This window comes from Balaenoptera physalus (assembly GCF_965194825.1).
Source record: "Balaenoptera physalus genome assembly, chromosome: 13".
Classification (NCBI taxonomy): Eukaryota; Metazoa; Chordata; class Mammalia; order Artiodactyla; family Balaenopteridae; genus Balaenoptera; species Balaenoptera physalus.
Genome location: NC_138892.1, coordinates 103,123,773 through 103,147,249, shown reverse-complemented (window position 1 = coordinate 103,147,249; position 23,477 = coordinate 103,123,773). Strand labels below are relative to the sequence as shown.

Here is a 23,477-nt window from a genome sequence, read left to right as displayed (position 1 = left end):
GCACACGTACATATGTATCACAGAAATAAAAATCACACATACACACTCATGCTTGCTGTGTGCTATGAACTGATATTTTCCTGTTCCCTGCTATCCTCTCCTATCCTCTCCTATCCTACTCTTTCAACTGCTGGTCATGACCCACTAAAGTGATTTCCTAACTCAATGATGAATTCATAGTTTGAAAAACACTGATTCCAGTAAGCCTCTGCCACCAGGTAGATGATTGCTTATTTACATTCCAATATAAGCTCAGATTTCAGAATTAAAAAAAAAAATTCATCCTAAGAAGTCAAGCGTATCAAATGTTTCTGAGTAATCAGAAGACACTAATTAAACAAAGAGATCATTAGTTTTAAGACTAGGAATGTCCAGAAAAGACAGGGTGGCTAGTGGACTTAACTGTGGCCAGCCTGGTGACAGCTGTCTGTCTATTTCGCTTCCAAGCCTAGAGCAGAGAACAGCATTGGCAAAAGCACAGGCTTTGGAGTCAGCAGGTGAAGGCCTGATCCCACCCCCACTGTTTCAGTTCTCCGTCCTCTAGACAGTTACCTAAAGATCTGATGGCCGGGGTCCTCGTCCATAAAATGTGGACTTTCCATCTCACAAAGCTGTAACGAAGACCACTCAGCACACTACCAGACATATCAGAGGACTCAATAAATGGGAGCTGTTCTTTCTCCTTTAACCGAAGGCGACTTAAGAAATACGCGTCTTCTGTTCAAAGACGATGGAGCGTACACATCCCTGCTCCCAGTTCCCCTGGCTTTCCAGGAGGATTTCTGAGCACTCAAGCTCGGATGCTCCGAATTTCCCATGATGCTGAGATGAATCAGTAAGAGAAAGCCAATGCCCAACTGCAGGGGGCTTCTCTCAGGCTCTAGGTCCAGGTAAATGGCACAAAGCAGGCAAGCCTCAGGCTGATGGGAAGGAGAGCTTCTGCTCCATTCCCATCAGCTCAAATGCTTCCCAAAGCACACCCTTTCCCCTGGTGTTGAGAGCTCTGGCTCTCCTGGGTGGCCAAGCAGTGGGGGAACCCTACATCTGCTCACTTCCTGCATCTGCTGGCTGGGATTGAAGCTCAGGGATATAATTTTAGGAACGGTTCCCAGATCTCACCCTCATCCCTTCAGTCTTCCTTTATTTTCTTTGAGCCTTAACATTGAGTTTGAGAGTTCCCTGTAGTCTTGTAATAAGGAGAGTCTTCCAATAAAGAAACGACTAGAGTGTCTAAAAAGCATGTCTGCACTGGAGTGGCTGGGCCACTAATTGTAGGAACCTGAGAAAGTTATTCCACATCCCTGGACCTCAGTGTTCTAATTCACACGGAGCCAACAAAACGTGCATCACCGTGCCGAGTGTATAGCAGGTGCACACGCGAGAGCCCTCTCAGCCCACCATGAGCAAATGAGCGCACGCGCGTGTATGTACGTGTGTGTGTGCACTGAATGTTAAAGGGAAACGCAGTGAGCAGTAAAGAAAACAGCACACGTGAGTGTAATTTCTGGAGGCAGAAATGGACACAACGGTTTCTTCTGGGAGAGAATGACTGGGCTGGGGGCTGAGAAGAGGGGCTTTTCCTTTTATGTGTATATGCACACATATATACACACACATATGCATATACACACATACATTATATAGAATTACTTTTATAATAAAAAGTTCATAATTTCAAAAGAGGGATGCGATTAATGGTAACATTCGGTTGACTCCAATATATCTTTATACTAAGCTTCCAGGAGCAAAGTTATAGTATTAAGTGAGGCAGACTCACATACGATAAGTAAAAGTGGTACAAAAATCAACATTTTCTCAGCTTTAAAACTGCATTCATATTTTACCTAGATTGTTCTAACCCTATGAAATGATCACATTGAGTTGAATTTATACACTACCTAAAGAAACAACGTTCCTATTAACTCAAAATATATTTCATTATTATAAAACGAGTCCATGAAACATCTTAAAGGTTCTATAAATTCATTTTTATGTTAATCCATGGAACAATGTCTGAGAAAGAGTCATATAAACGTGTCGCCGTGGCTACCACTGGGAAGATGTCTAGGGCTGGGCAGGGCTGAGTGGAGGTGGGACAGAGTTGGAGAGGTTGCCTGTAATGTTTAGAACTTTTGCAGGAATAAAGTACTGTATTACATGTGTCATTCACTATTCTATTTTTACACTAAGTAGAAAAGAAGCTTTGGAGATTATTTATTCCAAGTCCCCACTTTTACAGATGGGGAAACTGAGGTGCACAGTGGGAAGAGAGACTCCTGGCTCAGACATCCCTTCCCATCCTCACTTGCAGGGGTGACCAGTGACAGTGAAACTGGCCACAATTCGTCACAGTACAGAATCACTGCGGGCAGGAAGGGTGCCAACGTAACAAACTGAGGGGTTGGTCACTGACATTCAGAAATGGCTTTTTTTTTTAAAATGATGTTTTAGTGACATTATAAATCAATTAGTAAATGCATTTCTCAACTCAAAACAGTGGTATGTAAAAAAAAAAAAAATTCAATAGTCCCAATGGAAAGTAATGTCATATTAGTGCTGAACACAATGGCACACGATATTTTCGTACCATCTGAGCCGCTTAAAAGTGTCTTCTGTAATTGACTTTGAACAAGGGAAAACAGCACAGGCCATTACGAACTAATCAGGCCTGGGTTGATCCAGTGGTTGATACAGATCAGGAAAGGCACCACCACGGAAAGCTGGCTCTCCCTCCGGTCTCGGCCAGAAACAGATGAGAGGCAGACAAACCCTGGAAGGGAACTCCCAGGACCTTGGGATAGGGAAGAACTTGGGTCCTGCAGAAAAACCTGCAGAAGCCATCCAAGGATGCTGTTTCGGGATGCTCAGCATCTCCAAACAGAGCCAGTGGGTTGCCCAAGCCCAGGTGGGCTCCTTGAGCTCTCAGACCCGGGTCCCTGGCCGGGCCCCGCCCTACTGACCTCTCTGCTCCACTCCACTGAGCCAGGAGCCTGAGTCACCATCCAGCCTGTAGGATACAGTGGCCCCTTGACCCTGTCAAATGACCACTAATCATGCCTGCAGACTGACGTCACGGGGCTGTTTACAGAGCAGCCCGGCCGGGGGCAGTTAGATGGCTGAGGCAGACGTGGCTCCAAAAATGCTGGGAATGCATCTCAAATGGGCAGCCAGAGACTTGCCCTAAATTTTACTGCTATTTTTAAGATACCTCTATCCCTGGCGAGGCCGGACTGGAGCCGGAGACCTCAGTTTTATTTGACCACATTTATCTCCGGGGGTCACGGAGAGCTAAGAATAAGAAGGGTCATCGAGTTCCCAACACTATTTGCCAGAAAATCAGGACAAACTTTTCATTTCCCATCATGGGAGTGGTTCTAAACGTGGGCTTTGGGGCTAGTTCTAGCGTTGTCTGTGTTTCTCATAATCAATCTCTCTCTCTCTCTCTCTCTCTCTCCCCCCGGCCCCCTCCATCCCCCACCCCCTTCATTTCTATTTCTGACAGCTGCTGACAAATCCTGGCTTACAGAGACATCAGTAGTTCATGCCTCCATTTCATCAATCTCCGGAGACTATGGCGAGCCAGACAGGCCCACACGGCATGCGGTGAGTAGAACCTACCTGGGGTAGGTAGAGATTTTCATCAGCAATCCTCATCCACCTAGGAAAGGTAGCCCTCAAAGTATACCCACTTGAGACTGCATATCTAGATGATTCGATGACCCTGCTCTCCAGACACCTGCTCACATTTCAGACTAGGGCAGCTCTTTATTTTCAGTGTAACCCACTGGTCTCCACAGCGCAGTCAGAGATGATACCAGTGAGAAGTCCCTTCCATCCCCCCCTGCCCCGCTCCCAGTGGCTCCCAGCGCCCTAAAGTGAGTCCACACACCCGCCGTGACCGACGTGCTCTTCCTGGCCTGGCTTCTGTTTTTCTCCCCGCCTCATCTCTCTTAGCTCACCCCTCTCATTCCAGCCCTGACCACTGAGCACGATCTAGCCCCTCGACCTGGGACACCCTGTTCTCCCTGGACCTCTGTCACCACCTGACAGCCCCCTGCTGCCCATCACCGCTCCTCCCACCCAGGCTGGCTTGGTCCTGTGAGTGAGGATTCTCCTTCTGGCCACTCTGGCACTGGACACTTAGGTCTGGGTGAGGTGCACGGCCTCCTCCTTCAGGGCTCTGAGAGCTCCCTGCAGCCGCCCGACTGTACACACGGAAGCTCTGTTCTCATCGCTCGATTGCATACTCATCTCGCCTGTCCATCTAGACTCCTCGAGGGAGGCACTGCGTCTTGTTCCCTGCTATATAACCAATGCCAGGCCTATAATAACGCCTCAAAAACAGATGCACAATGAACCTACGATCCCCACTGGTACAGAGTAAGGAAACAATGGTGGACACGCCAGGAACGCTTTTGGTTTGATTCTTGAATGATCTATTTTCTGCAGGTACATTTTTCTTGACAGAAATACAGCATGCACTTCCTGCACATGCACCCAGTGTTAATTCTGCCACTTAGTAGGCCACAGATGAGCCACGATCCCATCTACTTTCCTGGAAACAATGGAGAGAAGAGTTATCAGGGCTTTACAGCTGGCTGGAAAGTCCAGTGACACTGACGGTAGATACAGCAAAGCTCGATGTGATCCATGTGTGCTAATAACACCTGGTCTCCTGGGCACCCGTTGTTTTGGCTGAGTTGCATCCGTTCATCTTGACTTCAGATCTCAGAGGAGGAGGGAACTACCTCCTAGTCTGAGATCACGTGCTTCAGATGGAGATCATTTTACCTCCTACCCCTAACCCCACGGCCCCAAAGACCATGGAAAGCATCACATTCTTCTGGCCACAGTGATCGGCTCTGGGTAGGAAGTGCGTACTAATCCCAGCCAACAAGCTGCAGCAAGACTTTTGTTGAGATTGTTGGGAAAGAAGTATAGGCTTTTTTTCCCACTGGACTCGGACACAGTATGATACTGGCCTGTAGCTGCTGGCACTCATACAGTGCTTGAAACTACAGTCATCACTGACTACAGTAGGGTTGGAAGATGGAGAAAGATTTGGTTTGGGCAGATTGAATCAAATCTACCCAACTAGAACTACCCTCGACTTTCAATAGAGAGGCATTAAAGTCCCTTTGTGTTTAAGCCAGTGTAAGCCACCGATATATCTGGAAAGCACATTCATAGTGTCACTGGAAGATGTGATGGTCAAGGACAAGGTCAGAGTCCCTTGGTGCTCTGGATAGACTTGTGCTTCGAGACCAACTAAAGGAACAGCGTTAGCCTTGCTTCCCCACATGACAAGTCACACTCGTGCTGCTCCCGCCTGCACATGGGCGTTGAAGCTTGTGTTCCTGGAGAGACGTGAGTCTTGCTTGCTTCCCGATCTGTTGCTAGAAGCCTCTGTGATCTTGGAAAACTCTTCAACTTTCTAAGCCTTGGTTTCTTTTTATGTAGAATGAGAGTTTCAACAAGATGATTTCTGTACCTTCCAGTTACAAAAATGATTTTGTCCTTCTCACTTTTCAGTGCCCGTTCGTTTAATGTGAAGGTGTTGACTGAGACTTCACGTACCCTGCTGGAGCAAATCTAGATGCTACCGGAAAAGGCCACCAGCTGGTCCAGACCCCACTGTACAGCGGATCTGCAGACCAAGATCCAGCACCGTGGACAGACAGTCTGGCATGCCAGCGGTGGCCCCTGGGCAATGCAGGGTGGCAGCAAATCTGCCTGCTCCTGGCTCAAGTCCAAGAGTTAGGCTCTTTATAGTCCCAGATGTGAAAATGCTAGAAACATCTAGGTTATATGAATCAGTATCTGTGAATAAATGGACTTATCTATTCTTAGATCTGGTCCCTGATTTTGAGCCTTTCTGGTTGGCTAGTGTTAAACCCTAAAGTTATTGCTCCTGGGACCAGAATACCCTTCTATCTAAATCACATATTGGGAAGGTTGTTTAACTCAGTCATCTGGGTTGGGAAGACCAATGCGTTTTCTCCCTTTTGTGGTTCAGACTGGGTCTGAACCTAAGCAGCCATCTTACAAACGTCTGACCGTGGGTACCAAGGCATCCCAGGGGGGAAAGCATGACAGACACGCCCAGGGTCATCACTGCTGCAAACACAACCAGGGCACTGCTACTGCTTCTTCAATGGAGCACTAACGGCTTTTACATCAGACACTACTGGGGATGGTCCAAGAAAGCCCTACTTGTGTCCTTTGATACCTTTTTCTAGGTTTGGGGTTTGCTGCAGTTATTGTTCTGTTTACATATATGGGGTGTGATCTTGGATCGAGTCCTTTATGGAGACTATCACTTAACCAAGGTACAAAAGGGTTAAAGAATTTATTCCCCTCTACTCTTTTTCTCTTTCTTTGTCCTTCTCTCGTAAGTAGTGGAGAGTTTTCTGTTTCCCAGCTTCAATGATCCCTGTGCTGACAAATTACAATCATGACGCTAACTTGGTCCTCTCAGGAATTACAGCTATCCCCTCTAGGTGTTAGATGGAAATTGCCCCTTAGATTTCCGACCATCATTTTAAATGCAACATGATTGGAATCAAATTCATCTAATTTATTACAAATTAGATTCTCTTGGCATCTTCCCCATCCCTGTCAATGGACCCACAATTTCCCAGTCCTCTGGCTTCAGCCCAAACTTTGGAGTTATCCTTGACTCACACTCTCTCTCGTGTCTCTGGTACCCAGCTTTGTACCGTATGACATTAAGTAGCTCATCTTCTCCCTCCCTCTGAATTACTTCCACCTCTCTGGTCCATGCCTACCACCGGTCATGTCTGAATGATGTAGCACCTCAGCTGCCCTCCTTGAGTTAGCCCAATTCTAGCACATCTTCCTCTCTGAGACCGGATTAGTTTTCCTAAGCCCACACCTTAGCCTATAATTCCCTGGCCCTAAAAAGTCCATAACTTCCTATTGCATCACATTAAAATTCCTGTAAGATTTCAAGATTTCCCATTATCTACTTCATCTTACCTATTCAAATTCAACAATGCTTTGGCTTATACTACCCTAGGAGTTGCTCTCTATATTGTATTTCCTATATTATTCCCTATCATTATCTCCCAAGCGCTCTCCTTGCCAACTCCAGCAACTAGCCCCTAAGTGTTTAACACCCCAGATTCGTCCCCACCCCCATGACCTAGCCCATGCTGACTCCATACCTAGGATACTCTCTCGTTTTGCCCTACAACTCCTCATGGCCCCCCCAAGAAGCCCACCCTTCCCATTCCAGCCTTCACTGTTCTCCTTCTCCTTCGAACACTCGTAAGGCTCACGGCCCATACTAGACACAATCACTGAATAACCTGCAGGGTCCTATCAGTTCTGTTTTCTTCCCAACCAGACCATACACCAGACCTTCCCTTGATGGTAAGGACGAACCTATATACTTTTTTATCTGCTCCATGGTGTCTAGCAAAAGGCACTCAATAAATATTGGTCAATTCATTGCAATTGACTTGTAGGGATCTGGGGTTTGGGGGTAGGAGCCAGAAGCAAAGGAGAATAATGATATAATTCTAAGTCACCCAGATAATTACTTGGACCTGCCGCTTCCAGCCCTGTGCTGCCCTCCTGCTCCCGATTACTTTACCTGCAGAACTGAACCTCCTGGTCAAACTGTGAGTTCTCGGGCTGCGTTCCCTCCTTCAGCTGGCTGACGTTGAAAAAGGAGAGTGTGTGGTTGACAAAGCCGTGCAGAGTCCCGTTGTGACTGTAGGAGTACTGATACACCAGGCGGGGGATGAAGTCAGAGGTGACCGCGATGACAAAAGCCTGGGGGTAGAACCACAAGCACCTGAGGAACTGGCAGGGTGGACACCATCCGGGTGACACAGGTCCATCTGCCTAAGAGACTGTCCCCTCCTGGGCTCTCCATCCAGAGGCGCTGCTCTGACGGATACCGAGTCCTTGTCCCTGAGCGCACAACACTGACTTACCTGGCTTTTCCATCTTTGATACAGGTAAGGAAACCCACAAGTCAGTGGCTGTCAAGAGAGTGAATTACAACCACCGAAGCAAAGGATGCTAAGCCAGTTTGGACCATTTGGTGAGGGAGGGCATGAATCATCTCTGAGATATCTGAATTGATGCTGGCATCGGCCATGCCAAAGCAGAGTGGAAGATTTTCTGAGAAGATTACTGAGAGTGGTGAGAGGGCCACTTAAGTGTGACGGGCAAGGATACCAAATGGCCATATATTGAACACATCTGCCCCCGAGGGACACGAGAAAGCCAGGAACACCGAGGATATGGTTCCGCGGTGAACCTCAGTTTGACCATCATCTCTCAGCGCTTTTTAGCCCATCATGCAATGGAAGTCGCTCTTTCATCCATTTTGCTTAGAAGAAGTGAGACACGGAGAGGGAAGGAGTAGGTCCTGCTGGATGAAACGCACACACCCGACGTAGCGCCTGGCGTATCTAAGTTCTCTATAAATGTCTGTGGATCAAACCAAACGACAAATGAACGACTGCCTGCTTGGATGAGGGGAGACTTTCTGCAAAGAAGATCTTAAATCTTTTTGGCAGGTGTTTATACTGTCCTCGGCACCAACAATTAAAGCCCTTTTAAAAAAACGCGGTTTAGGTACTGTTTTCTAAATGTATATATGAGTGTGCATGGCCATAACTATATTTGAGAGTGAGTAACGGACTTCTAGTAATCACAGCTGTAATTAACGGAGCACGGGCCATACGTCCTTTCATCATCCCATTTAATTTCCAGACTGATCCGATTTGGTGAGACTCTTAATTCTCTCCCATTTCTTACAGACAAGAAGTCTTAGAACGGCCAGGGAAGTAAAACGTCCTGTCATTCTGTTGTAGATGAAAAGCGCTTGGTACTCAGGGGCTCTTTTCTAGAAGACACAACTCCAAAGTAGCTACTGATCAAACTGCACCTAAATTCTCGGCCTGGAGACGTGCACTTCCTACATCAAACATCCCACGTGTGACGGGCTGATCCCCTCTGCCTCTCTGCACGCCTCGTGCCATCTCACGTGTTTTAGTCGGTAGCCAGGTCACGGCCAGAATCAGTGTTTCTCTCCCAAGGGAAAGGGGGCTGTGGCTTTCTTGATGTGCGCTGAGCTGGCAGATATTGTCTCGGGAGATGCAAGAGGAGGCCCTGCCTGGCCACCATCTGTATGGAACGCAGACGCCAAAGGAGCTGCTGGCTTGGGCCCAGCAGGATTTCCTCTGAAATGTGGACACGTCTGGCAAGGCAGTTAAGGAGGTCAGAGCAGAGAGGACCGCTCTTCTTCCACGTCCTACCTTAACCAAGCAGCGCCAGGGATAATTAAGGCTTTACACTGACAGCTCGGAGAAACGGTAATTAGGAACTGCAGCCTGGGCGATGCTCCAGGTATCGTTCAGCTCCGGGGTAGAAAAAGAAATGAAAGATATGGCTAGATATGTGCAACTCTCTCCTCGTGATTCTTGGCTCCGAGGAAAGATCTGATCTGGACTCTTAAGGCCAAGGTACGCATTCTGGTGGGTAACTGCCTTTCTTGCTCTCAGCGAAATGAACGACAGAGCTGCACACCTCTGGCAACAGCCTGATGACTTAGAAGGCGTGTACGCGATATTAACGGGGGGGGGCGGGGAGTGGGTGGGCGCTGTCTTAACCAGAGCTCCAAATGGAAGAAGCTGGGAGGTAACAGGACAGGTTTCCCACCCTGAGGACTTCAGCTCCCCGGGAAAGCCCTTCCCACAGAGCGAGGGTGTCATGAAAGCAAGCACTTACGTTGATGATAACAGAGAACTTGCCGATGCCCGAGAGGATGTGAAACCAAATCCCTGTAAGACAGGGAAAAAAAAGGGCGTCTGGCTCACTCCCGCCCTCAGCCCAGGGATGACAAGGCTGCAGTCAGAGTGCCGCCTTGCAGGCAAGTTACCAGTGGAGCTCTGCCGGGCCCCCCAGGGATAGGCTTGTCTGGAAAGGCTTAAGTGCACCCCTGTCTGCAAAGCAGGGGGCCAGCGGGGGGAGGGGGGATACCGTGGCCTCCAGCACCTGAGGAGATGAGGATGAGGGGCTCAAAGGGGTGATAAGGGACGCTCCAGCCATCCGGATGCCCGACATAGTGTGAGGGGGGTGGCCAGGGAGACAGGGGGAGGGTCGGAGGGAGGGGACGGGGATGGGCTGCATCGCCTCTGAGTGACGCAGGGGACAGACCGATATCTTTGGTTCGCACAGCATCTGGCCGCCTCAGCTCCGTAACGAACTTCTTCGCATCAAGCCGCACTTCAATGACGTTGTTGAGGAGGGCGAACACCGGCGCCAGAGGAAAGGAGGCCACAAAGAGGGTGACAAAACCAAACTGGATGACTAAGAGAGAGAAGGGCACAAGAGACAGAAAGATTTAGATGTATGCTTGCCTTGCAGCTCTGGCCCCTGTCTTTTCTGACCGGGGTCTCTTGTCCACCTTGGGCTCAGGCTCCCTTTCCGTCCTGCCCCACAGGTGGGGCATTTCTTTCTCAGCACCCGCAGGCCTGGCAGTCAGTGCCATCACTTAGGTGCAAAGCTCTGTTGAGTTGAGAAGATACGAGAAAAGGAAAAGTCTCCACCCCTTCCTTTCCATTACCTTTTATCTCCAGTCACTAATCCTGGTCATTGAATTCAGAGGTTAACAAACTTCTTCAGCAAAGGTCCGGATAGCGAATATTTTTTTTAAATTGAACTTCAGTTAATTTACAATGTTGTGTTAGTTTCAGGTGTACAGCAAAGTGATTCAAACTGAATCATATATATGCATATATATATCTTCTTATATAGATATGTATTTTTTTCAGATTCTTTTCCATTATAGGTTTTATTTGTGTCCATTATAAGTTATTATAAGATATTGAATAGAGTTCCCTGTGCTGTAGAGTAGGACTGCGTTGTCTATCTATGTTATACATAGTAGTTTGTATCTGCTGATCCCAAACTCCTAATTTATCCCTCCCCCCAACACTTTCCCCTTTGGTAACCGTAAGTTTGTTTTCTGTGTCTGTGAGTCTGTTTCTGTTTTATAAATAAGTTCATTTGTATTATTTGTTAGATTCCACACGTAAGTGACATCATATGATGTTTGTCTTTCTGTCTCACTCACTTCACTTAGTATGATCATCTCTAGGTCCATCCATGTTGCTGCCAGTGGCGATATTTCATCCTTTTTTATGGCTGAGCAGATAGTAACTATTTTTGTATGGTCCTGTCATAATGAGCTAACTCTGCCATTGCGCAGTGAGAGCAGCTGTAGACAAACGTAGACCAGCGGGCTTGGTTGGGTTCCAATAAAACTTTATTTACAAAAGCAGTAAATAAAGTGGGCTGGATTTGTTTGCCAAGCCCTGATGTAACTTCAAAACCATCTCCCAAAGTTGGCCTCTTCTTCCCCTATCCGCAGTCGCTGTCTTTATTTAGAAGGTGGATTCATTCATCACACATGTACCGAGAGCTCCCTGAATGTCAGGCACGGTGCAAAGTCTTTAAGGAGGCAAAGGTCTGGACCCACCTTCAAAGGTCTGGACCTGCCTTCAAGGACCCGCCTTCAAGGAGCCTTCAAGAGAGAGGAATGTACAAAGATGTGCAAGGAGACTTCACATGTGCCAAGAGAGAAGGCAGGATGTACCAGACAAAGCGGAGGCCGCAAGGAAAGGGCTCAAGCCTGCTCCGCGTGGGGACTGAGGGGAGTCTCCAGAAGGACACCTAAGCTTAGACTTGAAGGATGGGCCTGTCACTGCAGGCAGAGTGCGTTACAGACTGCATCCAAGCCCCGGAAGCAGTGCGGGCAGAGGAGTGGAGGCGGCCTGTGCCGATCAGACGGCGTAGGGAGTCCAGGCCCCCATCGTTTCTACCTGGACAATTGCATCCACCTCCTACCTGGTTTCCCTGTGACCGATCCGCCCACACTTCTACATCTGTTCAGCCCCAAGCGCCCAGTAATCCGATCCCATCACTTAACCTACTCACAAGCATTTCAGCTGGCTCCCCTGTTTACTGGATACAATCCAGATTCCTTATCTTGGGACACAGGGACTGGACCATCTGCACCCAAGCTACCTCTCTAGCCCCGCCTCCCAGAATCTCTCCACAACCATCATGCTTCTGCCTTCCCGGACTCTGAGCTTCTCACCCTCCGGATTTCTCCCCAGACATGTCAGCTCCTTCCCTTCGATGGCACACGAGGGAAGGAGCTAGCAAACTCCTATGCACCCCCAAGAACAGTCAAATGCCATCTCCTTGGTGAAGCCTGTTATCCCCTCCACTCCTTCCCCACCCTCTGTTACAGCCACCACTGTGCACCGCTGTGATCCATCTACCCACATGCCTTCATTTCCCGCTAGAAAGGCAGGGCTCCATCCCTTGTAGGGGCTCAGTACAGATTTGCTGATGCAAAGTCAGACCTGAGTCTCAGGAAAGTCAGTCTAATAGGACTTCCCTTCTTATTTAAGGCAAGTTATTTAACTTCTCCGCATCTTAGTCACTCCAGTTATAAATTGAGGATAATAACAGTACCCACCAAATAGGTTGACAAAACGGTAAATGATATTGCATACACAGAGTGCTCAAAACGATGTCTGCCACTTAATAACTGTCCAATAATGTTACCTGTTATGTGTACTGTTACTCTTATTGGAGTGCAGATGGCTGCAATGTATCCTGCATATGGACCCCTTAGACACACGTTTAAGGTGCAAACCCCGAGGGAGAGTCAGGAGGCCTGACTTCGAGCCCCGGATATGTTTCTCACCAGCCCTAGGTCCCTGGGCAATTCTCTCTGTTTCATTGGGCTTCAGCATCCTCATCTTTAAGTTGAAGACACCGGTTTAAATTCCCTTCAGGTCTGATTTGCTGTGATGCTGTAATTCTTATTCTCTTGGACAAATGTCAAGATTCTAGGATATCCAAGTAAAGAATGAAAGACCAGGATCCAAACTTAATGAAATGAAATGAAATGAAATAAAATAAAATAAAAAGTATTCACAGAGGGATAAACCTAACCACAGCAGAAGGTTCAAGACACAGAGCACGTGTAGAACTTCACCCAGCACAACTGCTTTTGATTTGGCCCAAGGTTGAGGGCTAAGGCTCCTGCTGACCCAGCTCTATCACAGCCACGGTCCTGGACGCCCAGTGGATTCTCGGCAGGCCCTACGAGACCAGCAGCTGCCAGTTGGTGACAAGACGTACCAGAAGGCACAGATTTGGCAAGGCCGGGTCCTTGGAATGACCGCCTGGCTAGCTAGCTGGCCGAAGGGGAGAAGAAATCTTCCCAAACAAGCTCTGGGAGCCAGTTCAAAATGCAGGGTCTATCATGTCTCTTAAAGGAGGCTTTGCTGAGTCAGGGGTGGGGTGAGGGCAATCGGGGGTGGAGGTGGATGGAATTAACAAGGAAAGCAAAACAGATGTTAGACTAGTTTTGTGAAACCTGTAAAATGCATGTCTGTATTTAAGTATACAGATGAACATATCTTTATTTCTGGAGTTCTAAGTTGGTCTTCTTGATTCTAATGAGCTCAGGTCTACACAGCAAATGTTCTTCTTATAAGTGACTTCCTCCGGCAGAACTGTTTAAACCCTCCAAAGCCCCCATGAGGACTTAGCAAGGCGACTGATGGGGCAGGGAAGGGGCAAGTTACCTCCGAGTGACTACAAATAGATACGGCATGCCCTCTCCATACTCATGCAAATGGCACTCAGAAACCCAATGTCCTTCCACGAGCGTAGGAAAAAACAGGACTCTCCACTTCCTCAGCTTCCCTTCACATGAATTCCAAAGGCAGATCTGAACCCTCTCCTCTGAGGCTGCCCTGATGGTTTGCTTCTTCACCTTCACAAACTCTCCAACACAGGGTCCCTCTCTGTCCACACAATTTCCAGTGGTGACTCGACGCTAATAGTGCCCATAAGTGATCCCAACATTGTAACATGTCTCTTCTCTTTCCTCTTCCAGGCACGCCTGTGTGTTCAGCACCAGACAACCTTAAGAGCGTGGATGCAGCAAAGGCCAGTGATGGCCACAGTCCTGTGCCTCTTCTGATGTTACTACAGGGTATCCTGGGCCAAGGGAAACCACCCTCTGAAGATGTCCCATTGCTGCAGGTGTTGCCTGCTTGGACTGGGTACACTGCCTATTTCCAGGAGTCAACCCAAAGAGGCGGAAACAAAGAGGAAGCTTTGTTTCATTTTGGGGAGAAAAAAACCCACAAAACCATAAACCTCTGGCATACAAATGTCAACTCCAAGACTTGCTTTTTTTGGTCAGAGGTCTAAATGCTGTATCAGATGGGCGTCCTTCCGAGGTCACTTTAGAGGACACAATGATACCAGCCTTCACCAACACCAAGACTGGCTTCTAAAAATAGCCAGCCTCCAAGAGGCTAAGAGGAAGGCCGGAAATCCTCACTGGGCTGCATAATACAAGCCAGCTTGGCTCGACCAATAACAGATTAAACCTGGCCAAGCCAATTAGGGAAGAATTCATAAGTTGATTTTCAACTAAATCTTTACAAAGCCTGCTGTAAAGTGTCCCAGAAATACCAAGTTGAAAGCGTGAAGACTGGAAACCCTCATAGGCACAAACCCCACTGGGTTTTCTCTTCTCAATCCCCAGCCAGCCAGGCTCCTTTTAAAATACGCAACTATCAGCCCTGTGCTGCCTGATGCCAGAGGCAATTAAAATCCTGGCCTTGATTACCTGGGCTTCGGCTAAAATAACAAAGAGGAGTGGATTACACTCAACAAGATGGCATCCAGAAAGGACATTCCAGGACAATCTGCTTAAAAAAGAAAATAATATATCAGGTGGGATAGAGTGGACTGGCCACGATTGGTGGAAAAGCTCTTGATGGAACACAATTTGTTATTCAGTTATTTAAATTCTTCAGTAAATATATCTACCTTCCTGTCACACACGCACACCCACACCCCATCACACACGATAACGTCCAGATCCTTGGTGTGGCACTCAAGACCCTTTGTGATCTGACCCTAACTTATTTTTCAAGACGCTATGTGCTCCCTACCCACCCCCTGTGCTCAGGGCTGATACTGAGCTGGGGTGTTTGTAGATCAAGTAGTCCTGCTTTCCAACCACTTCAAAACCATTTGGACTTCCCCAAATTCACCAAGTTTCCCATACTCCTGAGCCTTTGTACGTACCACGGCAATCTGTCAATTTCCTTCTCTTCTTGTCTGCTGGATGGATTACCATTTATGTTTCAGGTTCAACTCAAACTTAACCTTCTCCATGAAGGCTCTCCCCTACCCCACTCCCCACCCCTACCCCAGGCAGAACTGGGAGCCACGGGCACCTCCCCTCCTCACTCGCATAATGCCTTGCATGTGTCCCTCTACTTGTTTATTTGACTTGCTCCCTGGACGGCAACCCCCTTGAAACCACGGACATTTTTGACTCTTTTCCGAGGTCCCACAATTTTGTGTGGCGCCCGAACCAGAGCAGATGTTTAGAGGTTATCTTGTTTCATAAACACAAACTCATTGTCACCAATGCTGTAAACACAAACACGAAAAGAGGCAGAGACGGCTAAAATGTGTGAATGGAAATCATTGTGCTTAGTGATGGGGAGCGAGAGGGGGCCGTTAGGTTCTAACACATCCACATGGCACTTCTCAGCGCTGTCACGCCCACAGAAGGGTTCGAAGAAAGTTGGTTGTAAAACCAGTCAGTTAGGAAAGTCTAATTCTAATGAAAATAACTATAGCTTTTTTTTTTTGGAACTTTCTATAATTTAGTAAATTTAGAAATTTTATAATATAGTCTGCTTAAGGCAGCAGTCCCCAGCCTTTTCGGCACCAGGGACCGGTTTCTTGGAAGACAGTTTTTCCACGGACGGGGTGGGGGGATGGTTTCGGAATGATTCAAGTGCATTACCTTTATTGTGCACTTTATTTCTAGTATTATTACACTGTAACATATAATGAAATAATTATACAACTCACCATAATGCAGAATCAGTGGGAGCCCTGAGCTTGTTTTCACTTGCCACTCACTGATAGGGTTTTGAAATGAGTCTGCAAGCAGTTGATTTATTACGGTCTCTGTGCAGTCAAACCTCTCTGCTAATGATGATCTGCATTTGCAGCCGCTCCCCAGCGCTAGCATCACCACTTCAGCTCCACCTCAGATCATCAGGCATTAGTTTCTCACAAGGAGCGTGCCACCTAGATCCCTCGCATGCGCAGTTCACAGTAGGGTTCGCACTCCTATGAGAATCTAATGCTGCCGCTGATCTGACAGGAGGTGGAGCTCAGGCGGTAATGCGAGCGATGGGGAGCGGCTGCAAATACAGATGAAGCTTCCCTCACTTGCCCTCCGCCCACGTCCAGCCGTGCGGCCCGGTTCCTAACAGGCCACGGACTGATGCCGGTCCGTGGTCCAGGGGTTGGGGACCCCTGGCTTAAGGGGATTAAAAGCTGGGGGCTTAAGAACCCTCCCTGTCATGAACCGCTAATAAGCAACACAAGGGAAGGACTCAGGAACAAGTTGGCGTGAGTTTCTCTTCACTCGGGAGGCGGTTACTGAAAAGATTCAGCTAGAAACAGCCCATTAATATAAACACGTAGGTAAAAACACCACGGGAAGGTCATCGCTGTTTATTTCATCAGCCTGTATCTCCAGCCTTTGCCCAGTGATCCCCTTCTCCTAAGGGCAAGGGAAGACACTGTGCACAGCAGTGAGTGTCTGGTGTAAAAAGAATTGCAAGTGTTGATGGACCATGTAAACAGGAAGAGATAACGAGAAGAAGGCCCGTGAGCTGGTTCCTTGGCATGGACCTCTATTGCCTAGGAAAATAGTAGCAGTCTTTACAGAAGTATAAGAAGGTTCTCAATGTCCATCATTCACCACTTATTCATTCATTCACTCATTCATCCAACAAGCATCTATTGAGCACATCCTAGACACTGAGCACCGTGCTCGTTGCTAGGAAACAAAGATGAATAATTACTGTGTCATCCTTCCAAGGGCTCATAGGTTGCAGTGGAGAAGATGGACATGTAAGCAAATCCTGGCTGTGTGTTGGAGTTAGACCTCTAAGGGCAGCATTAACAGACTGCAGTGTGTACCAGGGCAGGAGTAACTCACTCTCACTGGCAGGCCCGTGGAGGCTGCAGAGACTCACAACCGCTGGGCTTCACTTGAAGAACAAGTCAAAGAGGCATCTGAAGGTTTGCTGGATGTTTGGTCATTAACATCTTTCCTGCCAGTCACTCATCCAAATTCACAGACTACTTAGGAAATAAAGACAATAAGTGGAATTCCCTTTCAATCTGCATAGGGTCACCTGGGGTTTATATAATGGATCAGATTCAATTCAGAAACCCTGGAAGTCATAACAGGAAAGACTAGCCTTGAAGCCACGGCTTGAGTATTAAGAGATTACTGCCTACAAGTCATCACAGCACCAGGACAGATCAGCAAGGCACGTTTTCTCCATTTCTTTGTGATTAAGGGAGACTGGGTCCCCTCCTTTCCTCACTCCCACGTGAATTGTGAAATATTAACTCCTTCAGCTGAAGGAGGGAGGACCAATGACTTTCTGAGAGTCCCACTACTCAGGAACTCAGAGTCTAGTTATAACAGCTGATTTTAGGTTGATAGTAGGATACAGACCAGTCCATAAGCAGCCCTCTTCGCTGCCTTGGGAACAGAGCTTAGGGTCGTGGGAGTCTTCAGACATGAACCCCGCTGATGGCCACAGAAAAGGGCAGAACATGGTTCTCAGCCACAGGGAACTTAAAGGCCTGGGGACTACGGTCTTCTGGAAAAATGTGCCCATTGCTCCTCTTCTATCTCTTCTGAGAAAAACTCCAAACCCTCAGAGGTCATGAAGCTTCAACCAACAATTCCTAAACGCCTACCATGTGCAGGCAGAATGCTCTCTGGTTCATAAAGTAATCTTCAGTGTCAAGTATTATCATCTCCATTGTACAAGTGAGGAAACAGCCTCAGAGAGGTGAAGTAATCTTCTCAGGGCCACACACCCAGAAATCAATGAAGCTCGGAAACAAAGATAGCTTCTGATGCCAACCGAGTTCAAGGTCCTTTCACTGCACCAAAATGTACATATTCAACCCTAAGGCAACAGTATCCCTTCCCCCTGCCCAGTCACTCCCACGCATCTTAGGTTTCCTTTATTGGATCTTCTCTGATCTGATCTCTTTCTGTCAGAGAATGAACTTTTATCGATACCAGCATCCCCACCAATCTGTACAGGTGTTTTCCCTCCCCAGAGTGTCTTCATTCACGTCCATGTGTCTTCTGCAGGGGGCACACTGCAGCTGAACCTGATGTTCCCTGTGCCATCGCTCCTGTCTGCCCTGCATTTGTGGCACCTCAAAAATCTTACATCAGTTTCTTAAAAGTAGAGAGAATTGAGTTTGTGAGCGCTACTGATTCGTTTCTGATTTTCAGAGAACCACCTGGTGAATTTCCAGCCAATGTTTATTGAGTGAACAAATGAATGGCCTGGCTTACTCACTCCTGTTTACTTTTTCCATCTGCAAAATGGGATGTGAGGGCCAGTTACCCACGCGTCCTTCCTCTCATCCATCCATCCATCCATCCATCCATCCATCCATCCATCCATCCTCCCATCTACCCATCTGGGCTGGGGTAATGCAGTCAGTGAGGTGTAAAAGCAATGAAAATAGTCAAGGCTGAAGAGAAGTTCCCAAGCAACAAATCCCTGAGAACCTTTGTTTACCCTTACCTCTTCCCAAAGGGCTGGGGCAAAGTCAATGAAAGGAACACATAAGTAAGTTTACGGTGTTTTAGAAAAAAGGAAATAAAGAACAGAGAAAGGAGGGAGACACAAATATGCAAACTCTAAGGACCCACAACTGGGCTGTGGTTGAGCAACAAAGTTCACTCTGAGCTTCCTGGTTGACAGAGCAAGAAGAGAAATGGGAAAGAGAGAGTTCTCAGTATTTTAACCTAAAATACTGCCTTCATTCATTCACTCACTCACACAGGCATTTCTCGAGCACTGACTGGGCATCTCCTCTACGTCAGGAGCCTTCCAGGCACGGTATCCAAGTACACTCTTGCCTTTTCTCTTAAGTCTTCATGGGGAAAGGGGCTCCTAGCACAGACAATGACAAGCAACGTGTGCTTCAAAAGAAAAGGAGAGACTTGACCTGCAACTCACCCTCCTTCCCAGAAATACCGGAACGAGACCCTAGATACTGCCTGAATTACGTTTAAACGGCATTTGGAGAAGACGGCAGGTGCCTGATTATCCAGTGGGATGACTCAGTTTGTATAAACAGGATGGCTCAGGGAAAGGAATTTCCTGATTCTCTGAGCCATTGCCTTTGTAACACACACACCCGGAGTTGTGTGACAGAATACAGAGGCTTCAGCGCTGATGCTGTACAGATATTCTGGAAAATTTCTTCACTTACAGCTAAGGCAGCCTTGGGACTGGTTTTCCAAATCAGTCTCTTTTGGAAACTTGGAAATTACCCAGTGTGGTCCCTACTGTCCATGACCAAAGAATATGAGAGCTGGAAGGAATCTTGGGTGTCACCTGTCATCATTCTCTCTGGAGCCTCAATCTCTTCTACTCTTTATTTAATAAGTGACCACGTTTACTTGACCATTTCCATGGTGGGCTACTCAGTGATGCCTGTAGCCAGCTCTTTCTGTTGTTGTTTATTCTCTGGCTCATTTGCAAGTCACTGAGACTTTGGGATATTTGTTATAAAGCATTATCATACTAGGAGTTGACTATTACATGGGGTATTTTGCCTGACCTACCCAGATAATTTTACAAGTCCATCCATTTGTATTGCTGAACGAGACCTACCCTTAGTGGGATAGCATCCCCTAATTAAAAGCACCTCAAAATAAGGACTCTTGGCCCCTGGGGGGAGGGGGAGGAGGAGGCAGACTGTCCCAGCTATATCAATACATCCAGGGTGTCTGGAGAGCTTTGAAAATGGTGATATCTGTAGTATCTAATTATCACTTTGTCTTCAAGGTCCTCACTACAGGATCACCTCTTTCATTCTTTATTCTTCTTCCTTCATCTTCAAACTTTTATTGAGCACCTACTGTATGCCAGGCCCTGTGGTCAGGTGTTGTGAATAAGACACAACAAGAAGCTCCCATCACAATTTAGTGAATAACAGGAAGCTAAGTTGTTGGCCTTCAATTGCATCACTTATTTATTTGATAAAATGGTGATAAAACTTAATCAAGAGAGTCTTTTGGAACTAGTCACCAAACTCCTCTTAGAGGGATTAAATTCCGGCCTACGTTTTTATGCCAAATTCCGCTCTGTAGAAGTCAAAGGCTGTGAGCGTCCGGAGGCCTTAGCTCACAGCTCTTAAAGCAACTAAAGAAATTCCTCTCGTCAGGCCTTGAGGAAAAGTCCACAGCTGGGCTGTGAGGGGTCTGTGGCGAAGGCGCTGGAAGCCCGCTCTGAGGTGGGGGCCAGTGATGATTAATGTCATGGCTGCTCCCAGGCCAGCATTCTTCCCTCCCCTCCGAGCCGGGGAAGGGGGATTACCCTTGAAGTCCTTAGTAAGCTCTTCAGGAAAAGGGTTTGATATTGGAGATTCCCTCGAAAGCTGACCGCTCCCCTCCCAGGTTTTGCAGTCTAATCCCTCCCTCTCCCTCTTGGGTTTCTCTTTGTCTGGGGCCAGCCCATTCCCCACCACCCAACCTGCCCAGACGGGGCTCCCCACCACCACCGCCCCCTCCTCGGGCCGACTCCCAGCCTCCCCTTCGCCTCGTGGCCCCTCCCCCCAGGCCCGCTGGGCCCCAGTTCCAGCTCAACTTAGAAAAATGTAAATATAATACATCTCTCCCTGCCGCCTCCCTCTTCTGATGACCTGCCTCACCATTACAACCAACAGGCCCCGAGTGGGCTCAGTGTACTTCCTGTCAGCATGGGTGGTCCTGGGGATCACAGGGAAGGAAGCTGACAGCTGAGAGCAGGGCCAGGGATCACCGTGTCAGGCACACCAGAGGGAGTGGGCAGCTTTGGTTTCACTGCTCTCATTTTTGTTCAAAGCCCAAGACAAGGGCCTTTCTGGGACTGGGGAGGTCTAGCCCATTGGGACAGAAAGAGGAAACCTCACTCTGCCCCATGCCTCCACTGAAGCCCAAGTTCCTATTGGTCCTGATGGGATTCTCCTGTGGAATGGTCTGGAAAAAGACTCTAGTCTCAGTTCCACTAATGGGTCTTCGGGGTGACCCGAAGCAACTTGTATCACACCCTGGGCCTCTTGGTTTTGAGATGCACTGTCGAGCTGGTACGTATGAACTAGGATGTCAGCACCGGATGGGACCCTGGGGGTAATCTGGCCCAGGTAAGGGGCCCTGGGGGTCACCTAGTCCAGGAAAGGGACCCTGGAGGCGATCTGGCCCAGGTTAGGGACCCTGGGGGTGACCTGGCTTGAAAGTCTTAATTCTTATCAAGACACTCGATGAATGACGATTCTGCACACCACTTGCTTCTACTGGGGTAGTGAGGTTTTGTGCCTGCAGACACCTCCCTGCTCTCTCACTCAAAACTAATCTAGCAATGTGAGAAGGTGAGGGTGACACTGACCCTGTTTTACCTTATGCTTTTTGAAATATATTAGCAGTAGTAGCAGCACATTACTGGTGACACATTACACAACTGGTTAAGACCGCAAGCCAGTGGGTTGCACCTCTGCAAGGAAAAATTCATCATGTGGTCTAACTCCCTATGATGCTGAGGAGGAAACGAGGTCCAGAAAGATGTTGTGACGTGTCCAAAGTCACCCTGCTGGATACAGGCAGAGCCGGATTCACATCCAAGACCCCTGAAGCCCTGGGAAGGTGGGAAGGAGAGATACTGCTCCCTTTACCCTACAGGGATCATCTGAAGATCAAAGGGGTTTTGAAGACAGGGGTGCAGAGAAATGGGAAGTCATGGTACGATTGCCGTTGCTGAGCCTTAGGTACCCAGGGGGATGCAGAAACTATTGCCTCCAGCAAGGTTCTGACATCTGGACTTCTGTCTTCTCTCCCACCTTCTGTCTTCTTTCCCAGTGCACTACCTGTGAGCAGCATGGACGTGGACGGGCTCACATTACTCCTTCTCCTGTTTCCCTGGCTTAGTCCCCGGAAAGGAGCTCATAATAGGCCTGGGGTGGGGGAGGGGAGAAGGCAGCCACGAAGGGGAGGGGGAGAGGGGGCGTGGAAGGAGGAGGAGGCAGAGAAAGAGAAAGAAGGATAACCGCCACTCTTGATAATCCACTCACGGGATTATCAGCCTGTTAATAATATATGAGAGTGGACGCCAGCACCACTACAAGTAAGATTGTTTCAGCCCGGATAGGCCAAAGCTAGATAAAGGGTACCCTCATTTATTCAGTCACCCCTTTGCAGACTTCTCCAGTGTTTTCAGGGCCCATGCGAGGCCCTGAAATTAGCTTCCAGTAGGGTATGGCTGTCTTGGGAGGCGGCTTGTCTGAAAACCTGGGAGGGAGGGGGGACTAAAATACTGTGGACGGGGGGAGGGGCAAGGGGAGGGAAGGGAAGGGACCCTTTGAGCAGGAGGTGACACAGAACCGGTTTTGTCCATGGGGGTGAGAAGACACAGGGAATGCCAGGGCAAGGGGCACAGACACGGTCAGGCAGAAACAGAGTGACGTGTGGGCTGTGGGTAAGGAGCGCTTGGTGGGTTCACTCTGGCGGCACTAAGAATGTGTAAAAGGATCTCAGGGTGAATAAATGGAAAAGCTGCCTCTCCAAGGCCTTGCTCAGGATGTGGGCACGCTAGAGGCTTCTGAACAATGGATGGTAAGACCAACACCACCGTAGGAAAAGAATCAGAAGGCTGTAGGGAGACGCTGGCGGCTGTGAGTGGTGGCACTGAGGGTGTGGCAGGGAAAGCACCAGGGGTAGGAGGCTATAAGAGGCTGAAGGGAACGGAAGGAGCAACTTCCAGAGACACTCCAGAGAAAGACCAGCCCTGCCGGAGGGGAGGCGTGCAGACAGCAGAGTGAACGAACAGTGATGTCCCGGCTTCTGAGCCAGGGGCCTGGAGGGTGGCGAGACCATAAATGTGGTAGAGAACCCGGAAAAGAGTCACGGAACCAAGTCTCTGAGCAGACGGGCTGAGAAGTGTGTTCCCCGAGATGCAGTCTCTTCCTGGCCTCATCTGAAGTCTCAAAACAAGCCTGAGGTGGCAGCTGGGAGACAAGAGTCTTGTTCCCAGTGCAGAGTCTGTCCTGCCCCTGTCGGCACTTTCTGGGGGACCCAAGGAAGCTTGGTGGGTGAGCGGTCACAGGCCGGGGGCAGAGGAGAACGGACAGCCCTCGGTCATGCACCTCTGCTAAGGCACAAGGCAGCCAGAGACCCCCAGCCTCTCAGACGCAAGCAGAGGGGGCTGCATTTTTTCTGTGACAAGGAGGCCCTTTCCTGTAACCACTGGCCCATCACTCTCTGCCTCTAGACCCTGAGG

The 23,477-nt window shown here is 48.4% G+C and overlaps 1 protein-coding gene and 1 long non-coding RNA gene across 7 annotated transcripts in view; one reads left to right on the top strand and one right to left on the bottom strand.

The window, feature by feature from the left end:
* Nucleotides 1-23,477, top strand: part of LOC309641530 — a 462,249-nt gene that overhangs the window by 109,269 nt on the left and 329,503 nt on the right. The window lies entirely within an intron of this gene.
* Nucleotides 1-23,477, bottom strand: part of ANO2 (anoctamin 2) — a 348,333-nt gene that overhangs the window by 5,197 nt on the left and 319,659 nt on the right. For all 6 annotated transcript variants that reach the window (XM_082421522.1, XM_082421524.1, XM_082421521.1 and 3 more), the window contains 3 exons: nt 10,198-10,350; nt 9,769-9,821; nt 7,619-7,800 (listed from right to left, as the gene is read on the bottom strand). In XM_082421522.1, coding sequence (XP_082277648.1) covers nt 7,619-7,800; nt 9,769-9,821; nt 10,198-10,350 — 388 coding nt within the window. The remainder of the gene's footprint in view (nt 1-7,618; nt 7,801-9,768; nt 9,822-10,197; nt 10,351-23,477) is intronic.